Raw genomic sequence first — 22842 nt, forward strand, 5'->3', positions numbered from 1 at the left:
ATGTCAGAAATGATCATCCTTTCCTAATTAGCTCACATTTATAACAATAACAGTTTTATTTTTGCCATGACTAATGCATTGTTCCAGTGAAATTGAAATGACACAGTGTCACACTGTAGAACCAAGTGAAAGTTTCCCACAGAGCACAAGTACAAGTTGTTAATTTTGTGTCTTTTTTTCCTCTCCTGTTATTTTTGTCCTTATCCTTTTAATGTGCATACCAACTGACAGATGAAACACATTATACCTGTTAAATCTTTATATTTTCTGAAACATTTTCCTTTTTAAGTGCAATAGGTTGATGTAGAAAAAAATAAAATTTTCCACTACTAGTGGGTTTTTGGCAACAGATTTTACTCTGCAGGGTCGTTTGAAATTGTTTGTACTGTCAACTCGTGATGTTTTGGCTATCTTCTACAGGTCAGAGACTTGGGCCAGGAGCCATGTGGCCGCCTCTCCTTCCTGAGAGAGCCAAAAACCAAGGGCCTTCCACAGACTGCCATATGCAATTTGAATATCACACTGCCAACCCACAAGAAGGTAGGCTCTCCATGTTTCAACAGTCCATCCTTACAGGTCACGTCATGTCATCCACATGTAAATTACATCGAGAGAGACAGGGAGCAGTGTTGCCCTGACATCAAGAGGAGCCACTCTCGAGTTCATTTGGTCTAGAAGTGACTGCCTGCTGCTTGTGTCTTTTATTAGTGTTAAAGCCTGTGCCAGTCATAAGACCCCACATCGTACACATACAGCCACACATGCACATCGTGCTTCGTTGTATTGCCTGGCTCACCGTGGGTACAAAAGAATTATGCAAAAAAAACAAAAAAAAAAACACTTATCATTTGTTTGTTGTGGTGTTGATTGATCACAAGAAACTGTAATTATTTTTGCTTTTGCTCTTGTTATTTTGCTCTTTTTTCCTTTTTTTTTAAATTAATCTCATAGATTATTTCTGATGCCTTTTGTTGTTTTTGCTGCTCCATTTTCATCCCCTGAATTTTATTTCCACCTCCCCGCTCACTATAACTTCCCTGCTCTCCATTGTGTCATCTCTCTCCTCTCCTGCAATGCATCTTGGAATACCACAGGATATGGAGTCTGATCCTGATGATGAGGTAAACAGATTCTTCATCATCACATGGAACTGCTTCTTCTTTGTTGTCCTTTTCTGTTGGCTTTACTGCAGACGCTGGCGTAAATATGCGCGTTGCAAATATTTTGTCTCCGTACAGCACCTGCGAGTGAAAGATGCTTCTGACTGCACGTTTTTTTTTTAGACAGCTACGTCATTGCTGAAGTGACCCCATGTGGTGCATGAGTGGAAATGGCAATTGTTTTAATCAGCAAGGATTTATTTATTGTTGTCTTCATCCCAAGTCCAGTGGAGCCAATTACTGTGCCACACCTCGGCTTGTTTTTCATCTCTATCTTCCTTCACATACATATTCAACAGGAATTCACCATATCTCCATCCTTTCTATTAACTTGAGCGTTTCATACAGGACTATGGTATCTCTTGTAAGCTACAGATGAAACCCTAACGCTTATCATTTGTCCACTTAGTCGTTGTTCCTGGGGTTTCCTTTCTTCACCCATGTCCTTGGCTTGTGTGTTACAGAGAATACTAACACTCTGAGCTGCATGCCAACACATTTACAAGAGTTTTCTCAAAGGGAGATAAGGCTGTTTTTTAATGTTTGACCATTTACATTAAAAGTAGTAGTGATTATGTGTGTTACATTCTTGCTACATAAATGAATTCACTCACCAGACCGAATGTTGACATTGGACAATCCTGCAGCCAGATTATTAAATCCAGATTTTGTTCAATGGCAGACTTTTTAATGTTCGGTGCCAACACAAAAACTATTCCAACCATAACCACACAATGTAACTACAGTTAGGAAAATGGCATGGTTAAGGTTTCCAAAAGACTGTAGTCAGTCAGAGTTTTAAAAAAAAAAAATCAAAATGATCATCTGGAAGGGGCAAACACAAAGCACACAAACTACTGGTATTAGAGAGACTCAGTAGAGCTACTGTACATTCATCATGCCAACCTACAATCTACATCATTACCTTCGCCTTGTTACAGAAAGGGCACAAAATCCAGAATTGTCCAATATGAACATACTGTAATTCCTGCAGATGGGACTGAATATTTGTCACTGTGCCAAAATTGAAATTGATCCAACTGCTGCTATTATTGTAATTCTAAAAAGGTGCACCATGTCACCATAACTGATGATGATCTGATATGTTAACAAAAAAAAAGCTTAATTAGCAAGTATACCTGAGTAGAAGTAAAATTTTTAATGCTTACTGCATACAACACTCATATTGCTTGTAGTAGTGATTTCATTGCAGTGACATTGAGAAATGCAGTGAGTGAATAGACGTAAAGAAATGGTCCATTAATCTCTAGAGGAGACCCTTCAGTGCATCTGCAGCGCCTCCTTGTGGCAGCACTAACAGCATGTACTGATGCACTAAAAACAGGCCACCATCCCTTCAATGCAATATCTAAGGTTACAACCTAACATCATTATTTAGACCTAAATCTGATAGATTAGAGCTACATTTCACCATATTTTATGTTAAAGCATCTTTTGTTCTTTTTTGTTTGTTTCAGACTGAAAAGCCAGAACGACGTCATACCTTTGCCTCCTTAGCTTTGCGTAAGCGCTACAGCTATTTGACCGACCCTGCAGCGAGTGAGTTTTCCATTTTTACTTTCATGAAATTTTTTGTTGATTTAGCTGTAGTCTCTAAAGGTCCCTTTTTTCATATACCCTTAGAATAGAATGAGATTTTACATCAATCATTTATTCACTCCACCCTACACATACTCTCTGATCATTTGTCATTCATCAAACATCTGCATGGTTTACTGTGTGTTATGCTTTGCTTACCCACCCCATGTTGACAAAAAAGTGTTACTGTTAAATTATTTTTACATTTGTGAAAACACTGGGAATCAATGTGTGTCTGTTCATTTATCATTTGAACAAAAAATGTTTCAATTCATGTTGAATAAAAATATTTTTTTGAATTGTTCTCATTCTTTTAGTGGCCATTTCACTCTTATTGGCTTTAAGACTGTGTGCGGCTGTGTATATTAATGTGGTAACAGGTTGCACTTTATAGTAACTTGATTGGCCCTACATTAAGAATATATTAGAGTGGGTGCTTTGGTATTTGTTAAATATTGGTGTACATTTCTGGGTGAACATTTTTATATTTTTGGTGCAGTTTTCACTCTGCACTTGTTATCAATACACAGAAGTCGTATACGAATTCTGCGGTACTGTATGCTTTGTTTTATCATTTCAGCCTTGTACATCTGAGGCTTACATGAAGACAATGTCATGTTGAACAATGATGACTCATTTTTTGTAAAGTGCAACCTCACATTTTATTTTAAAACCAACAACCAAAGTGGTATTATTATCGATGCTATACACACGTGGGGTCATCTCTGGCATTGGAAATGAATCTAATGGAAATTCAAACACATGTCAATAAAACATGTACAGTAAAAGGCACTGTTGCAAGGAGGCAAATAGATGAGAGCACATCAAAAGTCAATGGATTTTTTTTTCATGTCATTTTCTGTCACCTTTACCATATGTCAAACATTTTTGTTCATATACATACTCCATTCTCAGTCAGGTATATTTTATCATTAGTCACTGATTTAAGATCATCACTTTTCATATCATCTTGGATTTTTGATCAGGGACCTTTCTTACATTTCATGTAGACTAAAGTCTCCCTGTTTCAATTGTTGTGTTGTTTTAAACTTCTGTCTTGCTGTTGTGAATAATTCTGTTTCTGACTGACTCAAATTTCTCTTTCTGGTTTTTATGTTTTCTTTTAAATTATTTTACGTTACATTTTACGTTTACTCCCTTATTGCTTTTGGTTTAAATTATTGTTGAAGAAACAACTGATCGAAGCTCGCCGAGAACACAGCCTTCTAGCTACCCTCACAAACCTGTCTTTTCAACGAGATCTTATCAGGCGTGGTCGCCTGTTCCTGTCGCCGTCCCTGGCCAAGCCAAGTCTGGGTTTGGCTCCCTCTCCAGTTCGTCATCCAACACACCTTCTGCATCTCCATTAAAGTCTGTCTGGTCCATCAACTCTGCCTCCCCAATCAAGACCAACATCCCTGGATCACCTGCCTCCTCTGTTAAGTCAGTTAGTGACATGGCCTCTCCCATCCGATCCTACAGAACCATCTCCTCTCCTATAAAAACTGTAGTTCAACAAGCCCAGTACCCAACCCAGGTCTCCCCCAGTCCCTTGGCCTCGCCAGGGAAAAGTGCCCCAGACCCTACATCTATGAAAGGACTGGCTGCATTGTCTTCTAGGACCTCTCCAATTACTGCCTCAGGGGGAGGAAATGCTCTTCTTGAAAGAACATCCATGGGCATGACCCCACCAACCTCCCCCAAATCTTCTCTGAGTATGTTCAGTTCACCCCTACCATACAAGACTGTTGTAGGGGGCTCTAGTGGCACAGCATCTTCCTCCTCGCCCATAAAAACAGTCCCTGGTCTCTCCTCTGTCCGTTCTTTTGCTGCAGACGTCACTGGCCCTGCAAGAAACCTCTTCTCATCTCTGTCATCACCAATTAAAACCAACAACACTCCAAGCGCTGCGGCTCTGATCAATGGAACTGTCTCGCCTACACATTACCGCTCTTCATCCCCAACATCTCTTCTCACCAGCAGCCTGCAAGAGAGAATACAAGCAACCACCAATGCTGCAACTACAAGTGTTAATGCAGCCTTTGATGAGGTTGAAAAAACATTTAATTCTTGTTCTGCGGGCTATGGCACATTGAAGTCCTTATCCTCTTCTGCATCCTCCTCATATCAGTCCATGAGATCTTCAGCTTCCAGTTCCCTTTATGTCCCTCTAAGATCTCCTCCTAATGCCACCACTGCTGTCACATCCAGCACAATGACTGTTCCAGTATACTCGGTTATTAATGTCCTGCCAGAGCCCCAGTTTAAAAAGCTACCTGAGGTGTCCAAGTCAGCTGCTGCCCTCCTGTCCCCGCGGAAGACGGTGCCTGCTGAGATTAATCCTCAGTTGCAGTCTTCCTTTGCTAGAACTCTTTCCCCCGTCAAAACCCCTCTTTTTTCTGCTGGCCTGAAAGCAAACACCACATCACCCCTGTCATCCAGCCAAGAGATTCTGAAGGACGTAGCTGAAATGAAAGAGGACTTGATACGAATGTCAGCCATATTGCAGACAGACCCAAATTCCACAGCCAACAAAGGATTTCAGTCTGATTCTCCAAAAGAGGCTAAGATAGAGGACGAGGAGCCGTATAGGATTGTGGAGAAAGTCAAACAAGATTTGGTTAAAGTGAGCGAAATCCTTACAAAAGATTCTGTGAAGGATGGTAGGGTTTCTCTGGCAAGGGGTCCCTTGGACGATATTCACTTCTCAAAAGTACAAGTGGAACAACCACCGAGCAACTGGAGCTATCCACCAAGATATGAGACTGTGGTTCCTCAGGTCAAATCAAAAACAATACCAGATAGAGATTTCAATCTCTCCAAAGTGGTTGACTACCTGACCAATGATGTTGGTAGCAGCTCTTTCTCAAAAATGCATGACACAAAGCATAAAACAGATGAGGGCAGGAGAGAAGGAGAGGGCAAGGAGAAGCAAAAACGTGTGCTAAAACCCACAATAGCAGTTCAAGAGCACAAGCTCAAAATGCCTCCACCCAACATGCGTTCTTCACCTTCAGAAAAAGAGATCAGTAAAGTAGCAGATGCCCTTTTTGGAGCAGACACTGTGCTTGAATCCCCTGATGATATCTCACATGAGCAGGATAAAAGCCCCCTCTCAGACAGTGGCTTTGAGACCAGGAGTGAAAGGACGCCCTCTGCCCCTCAGAGTGCAGAAGGCCTGGGCCCCAAGGCCCTTTTTCAGGACATCCCAGTTCCCCCAGTGATCACTGAGACTAGGACTGAGGTTGTCCATGTCATTAGGAGCTATGAGCCCCCAGAGGATAACAAGCAACTTGCAATGGAGGATTCACATCCCGTCAGATATATTGACTCAGATTCTAAAGGGCATCTCAATCAAGCTACATTAAATCCAGAACAGAATAAATGCTATTCAATAAAAGTCAGCCCTGATGAGGATCCAATGGGAAAGGGGATGAGAGTAAAGGAGGAGACTCACATCACTACCACCACCAGGATGGTGTACCACAAACCACCTGGCAAAGAAGCAGCATCTGAAAGGTGTGAGGAAACTATGTCTGTGCATGACATAATGAAGGCTTTTCAGTCTGGCAAGGACCCTTCAAGAGAACTGGCTGGACTGTTTGAACACAAGGCTGGAAATGAGGAATCACAAAGAGTCCTTGAAGACATCAACTCAAAACCCAAGGTTGAAAGAATAATTGAGGTTCATATTGAAAAAGGCAACAAAACTGAACCAACAGAGGTCATCATCAGAGAGACAAAAAACCATGCAGAGAAGGAAATGTATTACTACCCAGGGAACAGACATGAAGAGGAGGAGCCTGAGGAATCACTTCCAGTGTACCTCGACTCCCCCAGAGTGAACACACCGATGTCACAAGAGGAAGACAGTCGCCCTAGTTCAGCGCAGCTTATGGCAGATGACTCCTACAAAACACTAAAGCTACTTAGTCAGCAATCTGTAGAGTACAATGAGGATGAGTCGTCAGAGCTTAGGGGAGAATCTTATAATTTTGCAGAAAAAATGCTACTCTCTGAGAAATTTGACCAGTCTCATTCTGACACAGAGGAATATCTGAGAGATAGATCTCGTTTCCATTCGCCAGACAGAAGCCATAGTGAGGGTAGATCAGTTGGGCCAAGGACAGAGTATGTCTTCAGGTCACCAAGAAATGTGTTTGACAAATCTGGAAGAATGGCCAGTGTTGATGATAACTATGACAAATTGACACTTTTGCAGTATTCCTCTGAGCCTGGCAGCCCAAAGCAATCTGTTTGGATGCGTGTGTCAGATGACACACAGATTAAGGAGAGAGAACAGCTTATGTATGAGGACAGAGTGGACAGGACTGTAAAGGAGGCAGAGGAAAAACTCAGTGAGGTATCTCAGTTTTTTCGTGACAAAACAGAACAGCTTAATGATGAGCTCTCATCTCCAGAGAAGAAATCTCGCAGACCAGACTTCAGGGAGTCGAGATCAGGGCCAAGTTCTACACACAGTAGTCCAGAGAGGTCACCCTACAGGAATGGGGGTAGTGGAGAAGAGTGGAGCAGAGAGAGGCTTAGAGACAGGTTCAGCTCCAGTGACAGAAAATGTGCCAGCTTACCCAGCAGTCCAGAGAGGAGGGTACTGCTGCAGTTCAGCGATTCCGACCCAAGAAAACAGGGGGATGGCAAATCACAGGGAAGCACAGGTGAAGGCTCTAAACCATTTCAAATGTCTTCCTCGAAAGTGAGCGCAGTGAGGCTAAAGTTTGAGCAAGAGGCTCAGAGGCAAGACAGGACTTCTCAGGGTGGCCCAAACTCAAATCCTCCCATTAGGAAACTCCAGGAAAGTAAACTACCTGTGTATCAAGTGTTTGCTGGTCCCAATGTTCCAAAAACACCAGACAGTCCAGGAAACCAGAGGAGATGTCGAGATAGTGACTCAAGTAAGTTTTCACCCAAGCATGAGAACAGTGGAAAAGATCAGGAGGATAAAAAGTTATTCAAAACATGGGAGAGCCAAGGGTATGGGAGCTATAAACCCCAATCTCCCAAACTACCACATTCAATAATCCACGATTCTATGAAAGATGGCAATAATAGTGACTCCCAAAGACAAGAAACGACAAAGAAAATAATCTACACAGAATTTGTTGTTCGTGAAAGTCCAAATAGCAATGATAGTCTAAAAAAAAACTCGGAATCACAAATTCCTGTTAGAAAGTCATCTAATTTCTCAGAAAATCACAAATCCACCTCTTTAAAATTAGATGCCTCTGTTGAACCATTTGAGAAGGTAGGGTCTCATATACCTTCTTTAGCTAGTAATAGGTTACACAGTAGCTCTGAATCCAACAAGTCTACTCGTGGCTCATCAATAGAGAAATCCACAGACTCATCAGATGGTAGCCAGTCAAATGTAGTCTGTAATGGTGTTGACCAAGTAGAGTATTTGGACCAAATAACTCCTGTAGTTGTCACAGAGGGTTTCAAAGACATTAAGCCCTTACCTGTGTATGTTAGCATCCAAGTAGGAAAACAGTATGAGAAAGAAACGGCCTCGGGGCAGCTGGGAACATACAAAAAGATAGTGAGCCATGAGAGTAGGACAGTGCATGAGACTAGGGGTGCATTTTACACTGTTAAACAAAAACAGTCTCCATCTCCTCAAGGAAGTCCAGAGGATGACACTCTAGAGCAAGTGACTTTCATGGACAGCTCTGGGAAAAGTCCTGTTACCCCTGAGACCCCCAGCTCAGAGGAAATGAGTCTGACCTCAAGAACACCAGAGTCTGTAATAGGCTCCATGCTTGGCATGCCAAGCCCTATCCCAGAGGAGTCAGAGGAGGAAGAAGGAAAGACCTTCATCTACAAGGAGCCCTTGAAGGTAAAAACTAAGCCATCTTCCTCAGAGAGTCACAGTAGAAAACAGGATACAGAGAGACAGAAGTCAAAGGAGAAAAGAGTGGCTTATATAGAGTTTCCGCCTCCTCCTCCTTTAGAGACAGAGCAGTCTGACCCTGAGAAAAAAGGGTCTTGTGCTTCTTCTGAGGCAGAGACAGAGATGATGGAGGTGAACCTCCAAGAGGAGCATGATAGGCACCTCTTAGCTGAGCCAATCATCAGGGTACAGCCTCCATCCCCGATTCCCCCCGGAGCTGATAACAGCGACTCGAGTGATGATGAGTCTGTCTTCCATCCCATCCCCATCAAAAGATACACCTTCAAAATGAAAGAGGAAGGAGACAAACGAACAAAACAGAAGCGAACAGAGAAAAACGGAAACGGAAATGGAAAGGAGTCTGGGATCAATGGTGAAGTAAAGGGGGAGGATGCTGACTTTGAGCAAAATGGCAATGACCAGTCGATCACTGACTGCTCAATAGCAACCACTGCTGAGTTCTCCCATGACACGGATGCAACAGAAATAGACTCTTTAGATGGGTACGACCTCCAGGATGAGGATGATGGACTGAGTGAGGACCCTAAAACATCCAGTCTCTCTAATGATGGAAAAACAACCGATCGCTCATTTAGTCAGTCCAAGCTCGAAGTGATAGAGGAAGAGAAATGTGAAGAAATGGGGGATAATGGAAAGTCTAAAACCAGCACTTCCTCAGCAAAAAGCAGTGGAGATGAAAAAGATTATACCCTCGAGGGAAGACATCCAGATAGGCAGGGCTTTGGAGATGACTACTTTGCCTACCAACTTGAAGAGGAGCTGAATTCAACCTTCAAAACTGTTGCCACTAAAGGTCTGGACTTTGACCCCTGGTCCACCAAAGGGGGTGATAATGAGGGAGTTTATGAGGCTAAAACAAAAGAGGAGGATCCCAAGCCCTTTGGTTTATCGGTGGAGGACAAATCACAGGCTACAACACCTGACACAACCCCCGCTCGAACACCAACTGATGAGAGCACACCGACTAGTGAGCCTAATCCCTTCCCTTTCCATGAAGGGAAGATGTTTGAGATGACCCGCAGTGGTGCTATTGACATGAGCAAGAGGGACTTTGTTGAAGAGAGGCTTCAGTTTTTCCAGATTGGTGAGCATTCCTCTGACCCTAAAACAGGGGAAAAGGGGAGAGGGGGCAAGATCCTGGGGGTAGTATCCTCTCAGTCAAAAACAGGGGAGAGGGCCACAGTAGATGGGAATGTGAAGGTTATAGATACTACCACAGACAGCAGCACTACACCAACAACACCAGCAGCAGCAACAACAAAATGCAGCCCTGCACAGCCTGGCAGTGACACTGGCTATACCGGTACTGATGCTCCCTCCTGTGAAGCCATAGCTGAGACCGCCTCCTCATGTACAATCACAGCCTCTAAGGTTGATCCCAAATTACGCACTCCAATTAAGATGGGCATAGCTGCCTCGATAACTGTGAAAAAAGACTCAGGGGATCTCACAGATTGTAAAACTGAGCTGTCAGAGGGTCAGATGGTGCCAGAATACATCAGCATAGAGGGTCAGTGTACAGAGAGTCAGTCTAGCAGACATGCTGAGCCCAAATCAGAGAGAAGAGATTACCCTTCTGAAAACTGCAACAACAACAATAACCTCGAGTCCTCAAGTGTTCAGGCCAATTATATTCAGTGTGGTAGCGTGGTGTTTAATTTGCAGTCCTCCTCTGAGCCCACTCTTCAGAAAGCCAGCAGGATAGAAACACTGTGTTGTAGGGATTTAGAAGAGAGGGTAGATGTACACAACAGTAATCAGGCACAAGAACAGAAAAGTGAAACAGTTAAGGAAAGTGAAGTGAAGCAGCCCAGGTCGAGGCTACCAGTCAAAGCATCAGGGTGGTCATTTCACACGCAGGGAACAGCCATAGGCAAACAGAAGCCCAAACAAGCAGTAACAGTTGAGGTCAGGAAAAGAGGAGAGCCAGCCATAGCCAAAGTAGAGCCCAGGTCTAGAATACCGATCAAGGATGTTAAAAAGAGCAGCCCAGCCGCAGCCGCAGCTAGCACACTTGTTTCAGTTCGGGTTACCTCACAGCCAAAGAGGGCATTGGACTCAGAGAGAACAGCCATACAGTTGCCCTCAAGGCTCCCACTGAAGGACAGGCATCAGGTCAGCAATGTCACAAATGAGGGAGCACGTAGACAGGACAGGCAGGAAAACCCTAGTGAAATTTGTAAGCGCACCATCGAATACTTTAAAGACATTAGCGGGGAGACGCTAAAGTTGGTGGACCGCCTGTCAGACGAGGAGAAAAAGACGCAGACAGAGCAGTCGGAGGAGGACAGCACCTCCCGGAGCACCTCTCTGTCGGACGCCTCCCAGCCTTCCCAGCCCTCCCAGCCCTCCCGCTCATCCAGGTCTGGTAGAGGTTCGAGGGCTGAGGCCGGGGCCGCGTCCGTAAGGGCAAAGGTGGCGACGACGGACAGGGCCTCCGGCAGTGAGAGGAGCAGGAGGAGTAGGCGGACTGGTGGGAAGGAGGGCAGTCAGGGACTCACAGGGTCTCGAACGCCTCCCATCGCGGAGATCAAGCCTAGTTTGTAAAACTTTCACACTATGTTTAAAATACATCTATATATTTATATATTTCACTTTTAGTTGCATGACATCGTTGTGATCGTTTAATGGATTGACTGGAATGCCTGTGGCGTGTTTACATATTCTCTTCAGAACAGTAGCTGTCATTTAAATTTATTTTTTTGTCATTGATGTACTGTGTACTGTATTGTCCTTGTTGCAAGATTCTCTTCCCTCTGTTCCCCTCTTTCAACCCCTTTTAACCCCCGTTTGGTAGCGTGAGCATGCCAGTAGTAGTGACTGGTCCACTGGCACAACCAGTCCCTTGTTTGACAACTTCCTGGTCTGTCTGTCTGTCTGTCTGTGCGGGGTGGCTATCAAGTTATAGTAGTTTGTTCTTATAGAAATTTCCATGTTCTCAATTGTCTTTTAAACTAACTGGTGTTGGCAAAGAACACACAAAAGCGTCTTCGCATGTCAACATTTTAGATCCTAACATAGACCTTTCCACCCTAGATTTGTAGAACTACGAGTCTGTCGTTGAGAGTCCTGTTATGCTTTGTTTTGTGTGGTTCTCATGACAGTTACTGCCTGCTTAGAGGATACATACCACAAACAGTCACAGAACACCACTTAATCTATGAACATAATTTAAGTTGCTCATAATGTCTCCAGTGTGAAATATCCTTTTCTTGTCATCCTGTGGAAATTATTGAACCTAGACTACAGTAATATGCTAAATATTGTTATTGCTATTTTTGCAAATTAACACATAGGCTTTTTAACACAATCTTGATTCATTTTGTTTACTCTGAGAAAGAGGTGGCCAGAAAAGGAAAAATACGTACACCTTTATTTTTCTCTAAAATTACTCTATAGGGGGAGAGGAATGTGAATGGTATTGATAAGACATTATCTTCTTTCTCCCCAGGTCCCCAAAGTCCTTGTGAGCGGACAGACTTGCGCATGGCTATCGTTGCAGATCACCTGGGACTCAGTTGGACAGGTGGGACACATTCTCTCTCTCTCTGAAGTTCACTTTCTTTCTCATTCTCAAATTTCCTGGCATTTACTGCCATCTTCAGGCCAACAGAATGTCCTACAAAGCATTGTACTTACCTTGTACTAGCCCTTAAAAGAGGAGCCTAAAAAACAAGTGAAGTTTAAAATGAGTGATGAAGCAATTTACATCATAAATTGTTTATCAGATAATACACATATCTGTATGGTAATTTCACCACTGTGTGTGTTTGCACTGCACTCTGAGTAAACTCTGGCAGACAATTAAATACGTAACTGTCCTTGAAAGTTAGAGAATTTGTCTGAGTTGCTATTTGTATCCCATCATAGAGCTGGCCCGGGAGATGAACTTCACAGTGGATGAGATCAACCACATCAGACTAGAGAACCCCAACTCTCTGACAGCACAGAGCTTCATGCTACTTAAGAAATGGGTCAGTCGGGAAGGGAAAAACGCCACAAGTAAGATTATTTTTATATCTAAAAATGTTGTTTTTTCTCCTCTCCTGCTTTCTCTCTGCTGTCTGTCTCCTTTTTCAGAAGATTAACTTGTGCTAGCTCACAAAATTGCTAAGTTTTTTCCCGAAACATCTGTGTAGTCCATGACAGCTCTTCCTGTCTCTTTTCCTGTCTATCCTCTTCACTCTCCTTTTATCTATCTTTTATCTATCTTTTACTCATGCTCATATCTTAACCGTTCAGACATTAAACAACCATATTTGCATTTATGGTTTGTTTGTTTTTGCATATTTTGTTCTAGTAAAATATTGAGATAATCAGATTTTCTCTGATCTCCAAACTTTGTTTTATAATTTCTCAGGTGACTTAATGACATTTTTTTTGTCATCTTCTTTTATTCCACAGCGGATGCCTTAACTACAGTGCTGACCAAAGTCAATCGGATGGATATTGTGACTTTACTGGAGGGCCCAATATTTGACTATGGTAACATTTCAGGCACGAGATGTTTTGCCGATGATAACGCTGTTTTCCGGGATCAGGCTGATGGTAAAGTTTAGCTTTGTCTAGCTGACCTCTTACCTCTCCCTGCTACCTTTTGTGTTGTGCCAATGCATGGATCACATGCAAATAGTCCTAGTGCACATCTCCAGATAAACTGATTTACTGTTAGATATGGATTTTGTTTGGACAACTGGCGCCTGCTGTTTCCCAAGTCCATTCCTGATTTCTGATCTCATATTTTACAGTTTATACACCAAGTATTCTGCTTTGATCTGCCTTGCTTTTCACTGTAAAGCACTCACGTGAATTGGCATGTATTTAACCATTTATATGAATTGGGTCTTGCTGAGGGTTAATATGCCTCTACAAATCACAAAAGTGTATCCAGTTGTCACAAATGAGCAATATCCGCTGTTAAAATCCCATTCTAATGCATGCAGCATATTGCATACCTCTTTCAATGTTTTTCAATTAATGTCTGACTTCAGTAGAAGTTATATAATCCTGTAGAGTCTGCTTTCCTCTCTTCGTTTAGCATAGTTCTCCTAGTTCTCCTCCAGTTCCTCTGAGCCTTCCTTGGATAGATGAGAGAATCTCTTCCTCTGTGAAACCAGACTGCCTCCTCCTCCTCCTCCTCCTCCTCCTCCTACTCCTCCTCCTGCCTCCCATCACCTCCCCACAGCAGTATCCACTGCTGATAACAGCACATAACAGCTCTTAACAAGTTAAGAGTCATAGTTGCTGATATCTCCGTGTGCCCTCTCCTCATCCATCCCTCACCTGCCACCCCCTCCTCCACAAATCGCTCATTCATGTTATTCATTCATTGTCTTGTTGTGCACGCATGTTTCAAATTAAACCATATTTCATGTATTCTTTTCCCTCTTTCTCCAATGCACGTTTGGTCTTTTTTTTTATCTCTTCTGCATGTCTGGCCTCATCCCTTTCCCATAGTTTCCGTGATCATCCCTTTAACTCCCAGAAGCAATGAATCTGCCTTCATCCTGCAGACACCCAGCCCCCTCTTTCCGACACAGACCCCAACGCCCCCACCCACTCCCCTCTCACCTAACACAGCACTCCACTGCCATCCCTTGACCCCACGTCGCTCCCCGAGTTATGAGTCCTCCATCTCGCTCAAAGACTTGGCACCTCCGGCGGCGTTTGAGCCGCCGCGGTTCAACTTCCTTTCCCCTCAGTGTCCCCCTGCTGACCCTCGTCAATCCCCCGCCTTTCCTTTCTCGCCCCACCCATCCTCCCCAATCCCCCTCATTACCTCACCTTTACCTTTGTCACCTACTCCTACCTCGGCTCCATCCTCTCCCACCCCAAACACTTCGCAGCTTCTTGAACCAGCCGCCTCTGAACCTCCCTCCATCGCCCCTCACCAATCTGAGCCCACCACCACCACACCCCTTTCACCCATCCCCTCTTCATCCGTAGGTAAAGCTTCACCTTCTGTCCCTGCCTCTCCAAGCAGAGAGTCCGTAGTAACACAGCTGGCCTCCTCCTCCTCCCGCCCTGTCTCCCCTGTGTCCTTGTCTCCTCTCCCTCCCATCTCTCCCTCGGGGTCCCGTTGTCCGAGCCCCGGTCCTTCCTCCCCTCCGCTCCGCTCCTTGTCTCCCCGTCCTGCTTGCCAGTGTGCTTGTTCGCCCTCCATTCCTCCACCTCCCGCTCGAACTCCCACTGACCCTTCCACGACAGAAATATTCATTTAGCATACTCTGTCCTGTATCTTTCTCCTCCTCCACCCTTATTTCTGCCCACATCTCTCATCTGTCAGCTATCTCATGTGAGCATGTAACAGAACACCCTGGCAAATATCAACATCTTGCAATCGTAACAGCCCACGCTACGTGATTAATATGGCCTTATGTCACTAATGTGTCCCACTTTCAACGTCTTACCTCACCACAGCTGTTGAATGAAGGCTTACTAAAAAGCAAAAACAATTATTGACAAACATCACATTGCTTTTATGATTGTTATCAATTTGAATGTATTTCTTTATATATCTTTAATACCTCTTTATATTTTTTATTTGTGTTCAATTTGACATTTAAAAAATTATACATAGATTGTCCCATATGTATTTATTATATTTTCCTGCATATGTTTAAGTTTGGCTTAGTCATACTGCTATTACACACCATCTCAGCTAGTGGGTGTCTGGATACATGCTTTGCACTTCAGTCCCTGTGCCATTGTCAGCTCATACGGTGTATGTGTTAAGGTGTGTGTGTGTGTGTGTGTGTGTCTGTTTTTCGGTGTTATATTCTTTTGTGGCATGCTTTGGTGCGCGCATATGTCTCTACATTTGTCATCCTGTCACCTACAGATTATCAGAGCATTCTAGCGGAGCTGCAGTCCCCCGCTGCACTGCACTCCGACCCCCACTTCCTGGAGCCCGAACTCCCCGTCACCCCAAACCCTTCCCTTGCCCACCATCAGCCAGAGCCAGACACCCCTTTGCTGGCCGACTCCCAGCCTCAGCCCTTGCCCTGGAGCCCGGAGATAGAGCCTGGTAGCGGAGAGCCAGACAGCCCCCCTAGGAGCCCCCCCAGACCCTGTGAGCTTGCCCTTTCCTTCCCAGCCTTTGAACTCCCTGATCCTGTCCCTCCTAAGGTCAGAAAGCCCCACATCGCTCTGAACGACCAGCTGCTGTTGAGCGAGGAGGAGGACAGGTCTTGTCATGAAATGGAGCTGAGCCACAAGCCCAGGTCGCACTCCTTCCCAGCGATGTGCGAGTTAGACATTGAGATGGCTTACTCCACATCTTCCCCTTCGCTGTCATCAGTGTCATCTATAACCCCCTCATCGCCCGACAGAGCGCAAATAGGAGACGAAGCGGTGCGGTTCGGTGCCCCCAATGGGATACAGGAGGATGTAGGTTTGAAAGGAGGAGAAAAGAAAGTGACAGAAGAAATAGAGAAGGTTGTTGAGTCGGTTGCAACAGAGGTAGCGGAGGGAAACGAATTAGTGGAAAAGTGGGTGGAGCGAGACCTGATTGAAAATGTGGAAAGAAAGTGTGAGTTGATAACGAAAGATAGGTCTAAGTTGGCAGAGGAAAATAACATTTTGGTTGAACAGAAGGAGGGATCTGCAGAGGAAGAGAAAGATGTGATAAATGAGCAGGTTGAGGATGAGAAGGAGGGTGCAGCATGTAAGGCGGAGGAGGCGGGGGAGGGGGATGATGTGCAGAATCTGTCAGAGGAACAGCAAAATCTGATGGAGGTTTGGCATGAAGAGGGAGAGGGGTCTACCACGACAGAAGCAGTGACTGTCAGAGAGATTATTGATGAAAAACCAGAGGTACAAAAAGTGGATGAGGGCAGTGAGGAAATGGTGTACGAGGGTGACACAGATGGAGAACTGCAGCTGAAGGATGACGGAGGGTTGTGTGGCAGTGAAAGAGATATTTGCGGGGCATCAGAAGAGGACCAGGTGGCTGTAGACCGTCTCTCCCCTCAGGCCTGGGTTGAGGCGCTTGGCGAACTTCAGTCAAGCGAATCTGGATCCAATGAGGAAGAGGAGGAGGGACACGGAGAGAAACGAAGCTTATCCGAGGCACTGGGATCTCTGTTGGAGGAGGAGGTGAAGAAAGAAGAAGGCTCAGAGGAGAAGGAGGAGGACGAAGAGATGACCGAGGCCAGGGCTCAGGAGATTCTTGATCAGGTTGAACAGGCAGAACAAGACTTGTGTTCAATTTCAGGTTGGCACAGCGATTCATCCAGCGTCAATGTGGAGCCGCCAACGCCGGGCCGCAGTGTCAGCTCAGACCTGCTGGACAGACGGGAAAGGTGAGCCCCATATCCGACAATATGCTGCCAACCTGAATTTGAAATCTATACTGGTTCAGAGATCATGTGTTTTTTTGTTTTGGTTTTTTTGTACAGTATCCTGTGACTACAACACATTTTTTTATTTCTTACCCAACAGCCAAGAGAACTCCAGTGACTCCATCACATCCTCGTCGAGGGGCGAATCAGGAAGGTCCCGACCGAACGGCGACAGCTCGAAGCACTCACCTCAGGGCGGCTCCTCGGAGTCATCGAACGGCAAAAAAGAAGAGGGAGCGCTGGTGTCGGAGAAAAAAGTCCAGGTAATGTTACGAGCAATAACAAAGACGAGCCACAATCGAATGAAAAGACTCTAAGCAGTAGTTGTATTGCAGTGTAGAAAATGATCCTCTTTACTGTCTGTATCTACTAAAGCACTATACTGCACTGTGGTGCTGTTATTACAGGTGAATTGTCTAAACCTATTGTATGTGTTGTGCTAAAGAACATGTTTGATTTCAGGTTTCTCTTGTTTTGGTCCAGCAGACCATGATGGAGATGAAGTAGGCCTACATAAAGGCTTTGTGTCTCTTATAACTAATACTCATGCCTACATGTGCTTCTCCCTCCTCCTGACCCCGTGTATGTGTTTATGTAACGACCTCATAATACCTTTCCCCGGCAACAGGTTAGTGTAGATTCTGGTTCAGAGGAAGAACAGACTGTAACCACCAGAATCTTCAGACGGCGTCTCATTTTAAAGGTACACTGAAAGGCTGGTGTAGAAGAGCTTGGCTGGGCCTTTGTTTGAGTTGGTTTGGTTTGGTTTGGTTTGGTTTGCCTTGGTTTAGACCGATCAGTCTGGTGTGCAACATAGTACTGTAGTTGTGCTTGGTTGCAGGTAGTTCTACTCCTCTTTGTAAGTGTGGAAATGTATATACGTGGTATTGTTTGAAGACTAACCTAGTGCTCAGCTTCTTCTGACATGGATGCTCGTCTCTCTCGCGATGCCGTTTCGGTGTGGTGATGGTGAAGTTTTGTTTCATTAGCTCTGAATCCGTCGTTTGTGAGCATATATTCATGTCCTAACCACACATGCTTACAGGGAGAAGAAGCAAAGAATATCCCTGGCGAGTCTGTTACAGAGGAACACTATATGGACCATGATGGTAACCTCATCAGTAGAAAAGTAACGTACAACTTCATATTCATTTCCATTGTCCATTCAGCTCTGAATTAAAACCGCACCACGGGTAGAGATGTTTTTTACAAAAGCAGATCAGATCTTTTCTTCCATTGTCGACACTCTTCTGCATTGATCAGGTGATCAGGAAGGTTATTCGGAGGGTTTCTACACCCACACCGGAAAACCAACGAGGTCACGGGTGGCACCGAGACCTTCAGGGCAGTCCCCTTCTGCGGGAGGACGGGTCTGAGGTTGGCAAGAAGACACCTAACTGTGTGCCGTGGTTCAAAGTCTAACCTAAATGGGAGGCCTTGGGATGCTGTTATCCTCCTGTCCAAAAACAATCAGCTTGTGGGATGTTCACAGCTAATGCAGATGTTTGGTTTAAAGCTGCACCGTGCAAGACTATGAGTTAAAAAGCACCAAATGTACCTGTGTGTATCTTAGAGACCCACCAGCAGGTCCATCAGCAATGAATGTCCTTTGGCCAAGCAGTGTTCAAACCTGCAGTATTTCATTAATTTCTTATGATTTGAAATAAGTGGTGTTAATTAAATAGAAACATATATAAAAGTCCATATTATCGGTGCTTATTTAGGAGAAATTGGGTTTACAGAAAGACCCAGCGCAGTTTATTTACATTGGCTGTTAATTCAAGGTATTGAAGACCTCAGACAGACATGTCACTGCTCTTTGTGTGCAGCTTTAAGTCAATCAACTAAGTCTAAATTGACTCAGTTAGTTGTGATCATGTTTACACCCAGTGGTACAGGTCATGTTGTGACTTGATTAGTTGGTTTGGGATAACGCTCCTCATTATTTCTCTTCTGGGCAAAAATGTCACCATTTGAAGTGCAACCTTGCATTTTGTGTTTTGACATTGTGTGGTGTCCATTGTTTTTGCATAACAAAGGGGGATGCTGACTGGGTTGTTTTAATGGTGTTTTGAAGAGTTCAACTGATTAGTCAACAGTATGACTAATGAGTCCCTTGACTCTGGTGTGAAAATACAGTGTGACTCTTTGCTTTTCTAACACTTAATATCATTTTTCTTCTCCCAGGTTGTCTGGTTGGTGTGTGGCTTTGGTCCTAATCAAATTCCTTACAATAAAGATGCTACTAACACTTCATAGTTTCAGATTTGTACAGTGTGTCTAGTTCACTTCCTCCTTTATCTCACTCTGCTGTTACAGGCTTGTGTGTTTGTTTGCCTCTTGTTTTCCTCCTTCCAGATGACAGAGTTATACTGTGTCTCAACTGTGTATTTCTTTGTGTTTGTTTTTCCAGCAAGGAGATGTTTCACGGAATAGCAGGCGGAAGGATGACAGAAGGTCAGGAGATAAGAAGTTCCACTCATAGGGATAGTTGTGCTCCAACAGGTAAAGTATCTTCCTGCCTCTCTCTGCAACATAACAAGCAGCACCTCTCCTCATTGATACATAGGCCCTGTACTTGAGTCTGCGTATACAGTATACTGGTACTTTATTCTCTTCTCATTAAGTACATTGCACTCAGTAACGCCTTACTTAAAAGGAATTATTCACACACATCCCCTTTTTATTCTCTCTCTCTCTCTCTCAAAGTTTAAAGCACCACTAGGAAAAACGTTGTCTCATACAAACAGTACTGTGAACAAAATTACATTATTAATCAATCATGATACTGCATTTTTTATAACTGAGGTATGAGTGGTTTTAATATTCCCAGAAGAAGAAAAAAAAGAAAAAATGTTTTTTACAAAATATCAAACTATTCCTTTAATTTACACCCCCTCCCCCCAGGTAGTTGCCCTGTCCCACTGACTCCAAATGATGGGCTGATCCCCTGGCAACATTTCTGCCCCCTGTGTTCACTGAGTGTGTGTGAATAGGGAACAGTTACAAAGGAGCCAGGGCTGATTGGACGGCACACACCTCAGCACTATATTGCCCCTCTGATGCCCTCCTTCGCCTGTTTTTGTTCACTAAATCCCTAACTCGTAGCAGCATTGTGCGTCCAAAAAGGGCTGGTTATCCCACCGGCCAGTCTGCTAATCCCTACTGCTGTTCACCCGTATGTTATGTTTGCGGTGAATCATTCCATCTGTACAAAACTGACTGAGAAATAATATGGCTAACAACCCACGGACCATCAGCTCTGGTTAACATGTCCTCTTTTCAGACCACAACACTTTTTTTGCCATGAAAAGAGTTTTCCCGAAGAAAATAGTATTATATCAGCCATTATATCACCATTTTGATTAAAATTATCACATGTAAGTTAAGATATTTCGGTTAAAAATCATATACCTTTTAATTTGAGGAAATTTATGGCATTCAAAATTATTTTGATCAAAAAATTCTTGCTATTGTAATCTATAAACTTGTTAACAGTTAAATAAAAGGTGCTTCCATGTCTTATGTACTATATTGTGTCTTGCAGATGTGCAGGAAGCAAGTTCGATGTTTCCTGGGAAGAAGTGTTCAGAGGGCTGAAGAGCTGCACTGTGGCCTTCAGGCAAAAGGGTCCAGTCTGCAACTATCTGCTTCAAACAAATGGTTTTCATGTGAGAGGAGGCGACCCTTCTGACTTACGCATGAGCATGAAAAACTCACTTCCTGTCAATCAAAAAGACCCAGGAGGTTCTCACTCTCTGACTTGCGGTGGACGCGTTGGACAATGATTCTGCTTCCTGTTTTTTGTGCGAGACGACACGTGCCATCGGTCCACTGGTGATGCGAGAGCCTTTTTGAGGAGCATCGTTTGTTGTGAAAAACGAAGACAGACAGACTCCCTTACTGACAACCACACAGGTGCAACTGTGACCAAAGATGGCACAAGAACTCAGTCCACGTGGTGGATGGTAAAGAATGAAGTAGACACAATAACACAAAAAAGAAAATCTAATGGAACACTTCTGATTCAACTTCAACACTCGCCTTATGGTTTTTTCTTGAACCCATTGTTGTCAGGATGTAAATTGTTTTGGGATTTTTTTCTTCCTTTTTAAAACTTAAACTAACACAAAAGCTTTTCTCTGTATATAAAATTACAATGTGTAAAATTCTTTAAAAAAAAAAGGGGGGGGGGGATACTGGTTGAGAACGCACTGAGGAGAGTAACCTTTTCAAGTGCTTTCAAAAATTTATTGAAACGGTTCCACTTTTAAAGATTTGAGTGTAACTTCACAGGTTCTTGTATAATTAATTATTAGAGCAGGTATAATGTTTGTACATGAAAAAAAAGAGCTGGTTTGATTTTAACAGAAGAAATTTCCAGAAAATCAAATTTCAGTAATTCCCAAAGTGGGAGTGGATCTAATCCTGCAAAAAAGCAGCCTTTCAGAGTACTCATATTTTCATGCATGCTGTTCACATTATTTTAAGTACAATTTTTACAAGTTTGCAAACACTGTATTCAAATGACAAATAAAAACCCTTTATCTGTGTACACATATAGCCCAAACATTTGTCACCGATTTTATATTTTAAATTGAAAAAGGATACCATTAAAGCATTTATCATGATGGGGGTGAGAATGAAAAAAGTTCTATAGCTTCTTGAGGGTGTGATGTCTTGTCTGTGTATGTAAAACGGGAGGGCAGCTTCTGCTACAAGGACGAAATTATCTGAATGTAAATGCTAGTAGGCTGGCTCGCTGTAAAATTATAACTGTATCGTGCGTATTGGCTATAAGGTGTAGGAGTCTCTGTACACTGTTAGACTGTTTGTAATCATTTTAGCAGTGTGTCAATTTGGTTTTCTAACGGCTGCTGTGGTATTAAAGGAAAACTGGGGCATTTCATTTTGGATTTTTTGGTGAAGTATTTCCTTAATTTAAATCCTACTCACATTAAGGACACATAAAGACATTATTTGATTGTAGCTCTAAATAGCATATTGTATGACAAAAACACTGGATGGTCAAAAACAATTATTTAAGCATTAAATAAATTGTGTTTAACTCTGAAACTGTGTGATCTTTTTAGGCTTGAGAGTCTGTATATGCAGTGTCGAATAGAATTGTTTTCACTAGCTCATTGGCAAAGTTTTACTTTACATTACATTAGGAATTATCTTTGTATTGGTTTTCATTAGATGCCCATGTAGTTCAAGTGTGGTGTTCTACTGGTGCGATGGCTCAGTATGCTGATGTCTATGCTGTGGACATGAAAACTATGTAATTTTGGTGTGGGGTGGGGGGGTTAAAGAAAGTCAGGTAGGGTGCTGTACCACATCCCCTTATACTACTATGTCAATCAAGGGGTAGAGGATCCTTTGATATGGTTGAACTATCAATTTTTGTCAATTTTGTTTGATATGTGTTTTCACCTGAGCAGATTTTTTGATGTACAATTCTTACTAACAGCGTGAAGCCATTGAAATGTAACTATTCTAGCACTTTGGTTATTCGAGGTCTTTTAGAGGCTATAGCAGCAATGATGCCACCACAAATGTTTCAGACGTCTTTGAAAAAAACAACCTAAAAAATAAAAAAAAATAAAAATGCATTGATTTCGCAGTACGATTGCTTCTGTGCTTTGTCCTTGTGTCCTTGAACATTGTTTTCTTATGTAAGTAGTGTAATGGAAGCTGGGTGGTTATGTCACGAGAGACGCTGTCCTTCAACTAGGGTTATCTGCATCTTCCTCACTCCAGGGCTGCATGTTTATATGCTTGGACTGCTTTTATGGAGCCAGGCAACAAG

At 43.4% G+C, this 22842-nt stretch overlaps 1 protein-coding gene across 50 annotated transcripts in view; it reads left to right on the forward strand.

Annotated features, from left to right (window-relative positions):
• The window catches only part of LOC146973306 (ankyrin-3-like), a 121228-nt gene extending 98569 nt beyond the window's left edge, over positions 1-22659 (forward strand). For 39 of the 50 annotated variants that reach the window (XM_085799721.1, XM_085799720.1, XM_085799731.1 and 36 more), the window contains 14 exons: positions 421-540; positions 1095-1121; positions 2639-2720; positions 3950-11227; positions 12140-12214; positions 12559-12690; positions 13093-13236; positions 15530-16991; positions 17131-17293; positions 17659-17733; positions 18076-18159; positions 18294-18407; positions 19444-19535; positions 20578-22659. In XM_085799721.1, the coding sequence (XP_085655847.1) occupies positions 421-540; positions 1095-1121; positions 2639-2720; positions 3950-11227; positions 12140-12214; positions 12559-12690; positions 13093-13236; positions 15530-16991; positions 17131-17293; positions 17659-17733; positions 18076-18159; positions 18294-18407; positions 19444-19515 (9828 nt within the window). In that variant the 3' untranslated portion in view covers positions 19516-19535; positions 20578-22659. The remainder of the gene's footprint in view (positions 1-420; positions 541-1094; positions 1122-2638; positions 2721-3949; positions 11228-12139; positions 12215-12558; positions 12691-13092; positions 13237-15529; positions 16992-17130; positions 17294-17658; positions 17734-18075; positions 18160-18293; positions 18408-19443; positions 19536-20577) is intronic. The other 11 variants (XM_085799730.1, XM_085799704.1, XM_085799734.1 and 8 more) reach the window with 8 other exon arrangements.
• Positions 22660-22842: the final 183 nt, after the last annotated feature.

This window comes from Trachurus japonicus, chromosome 15 (genome assembly GCF_045865225.1).
Source record: "Trachurus japonicus isolate A0001 chromosome 15, Traja_1.0".
Taxonomy (NCBI): Eukaryota; Metazoa; Chordata; class Actinopteri; order Carangiformes; family Carangidae; genus Trachurus; species Trachurus japonicus.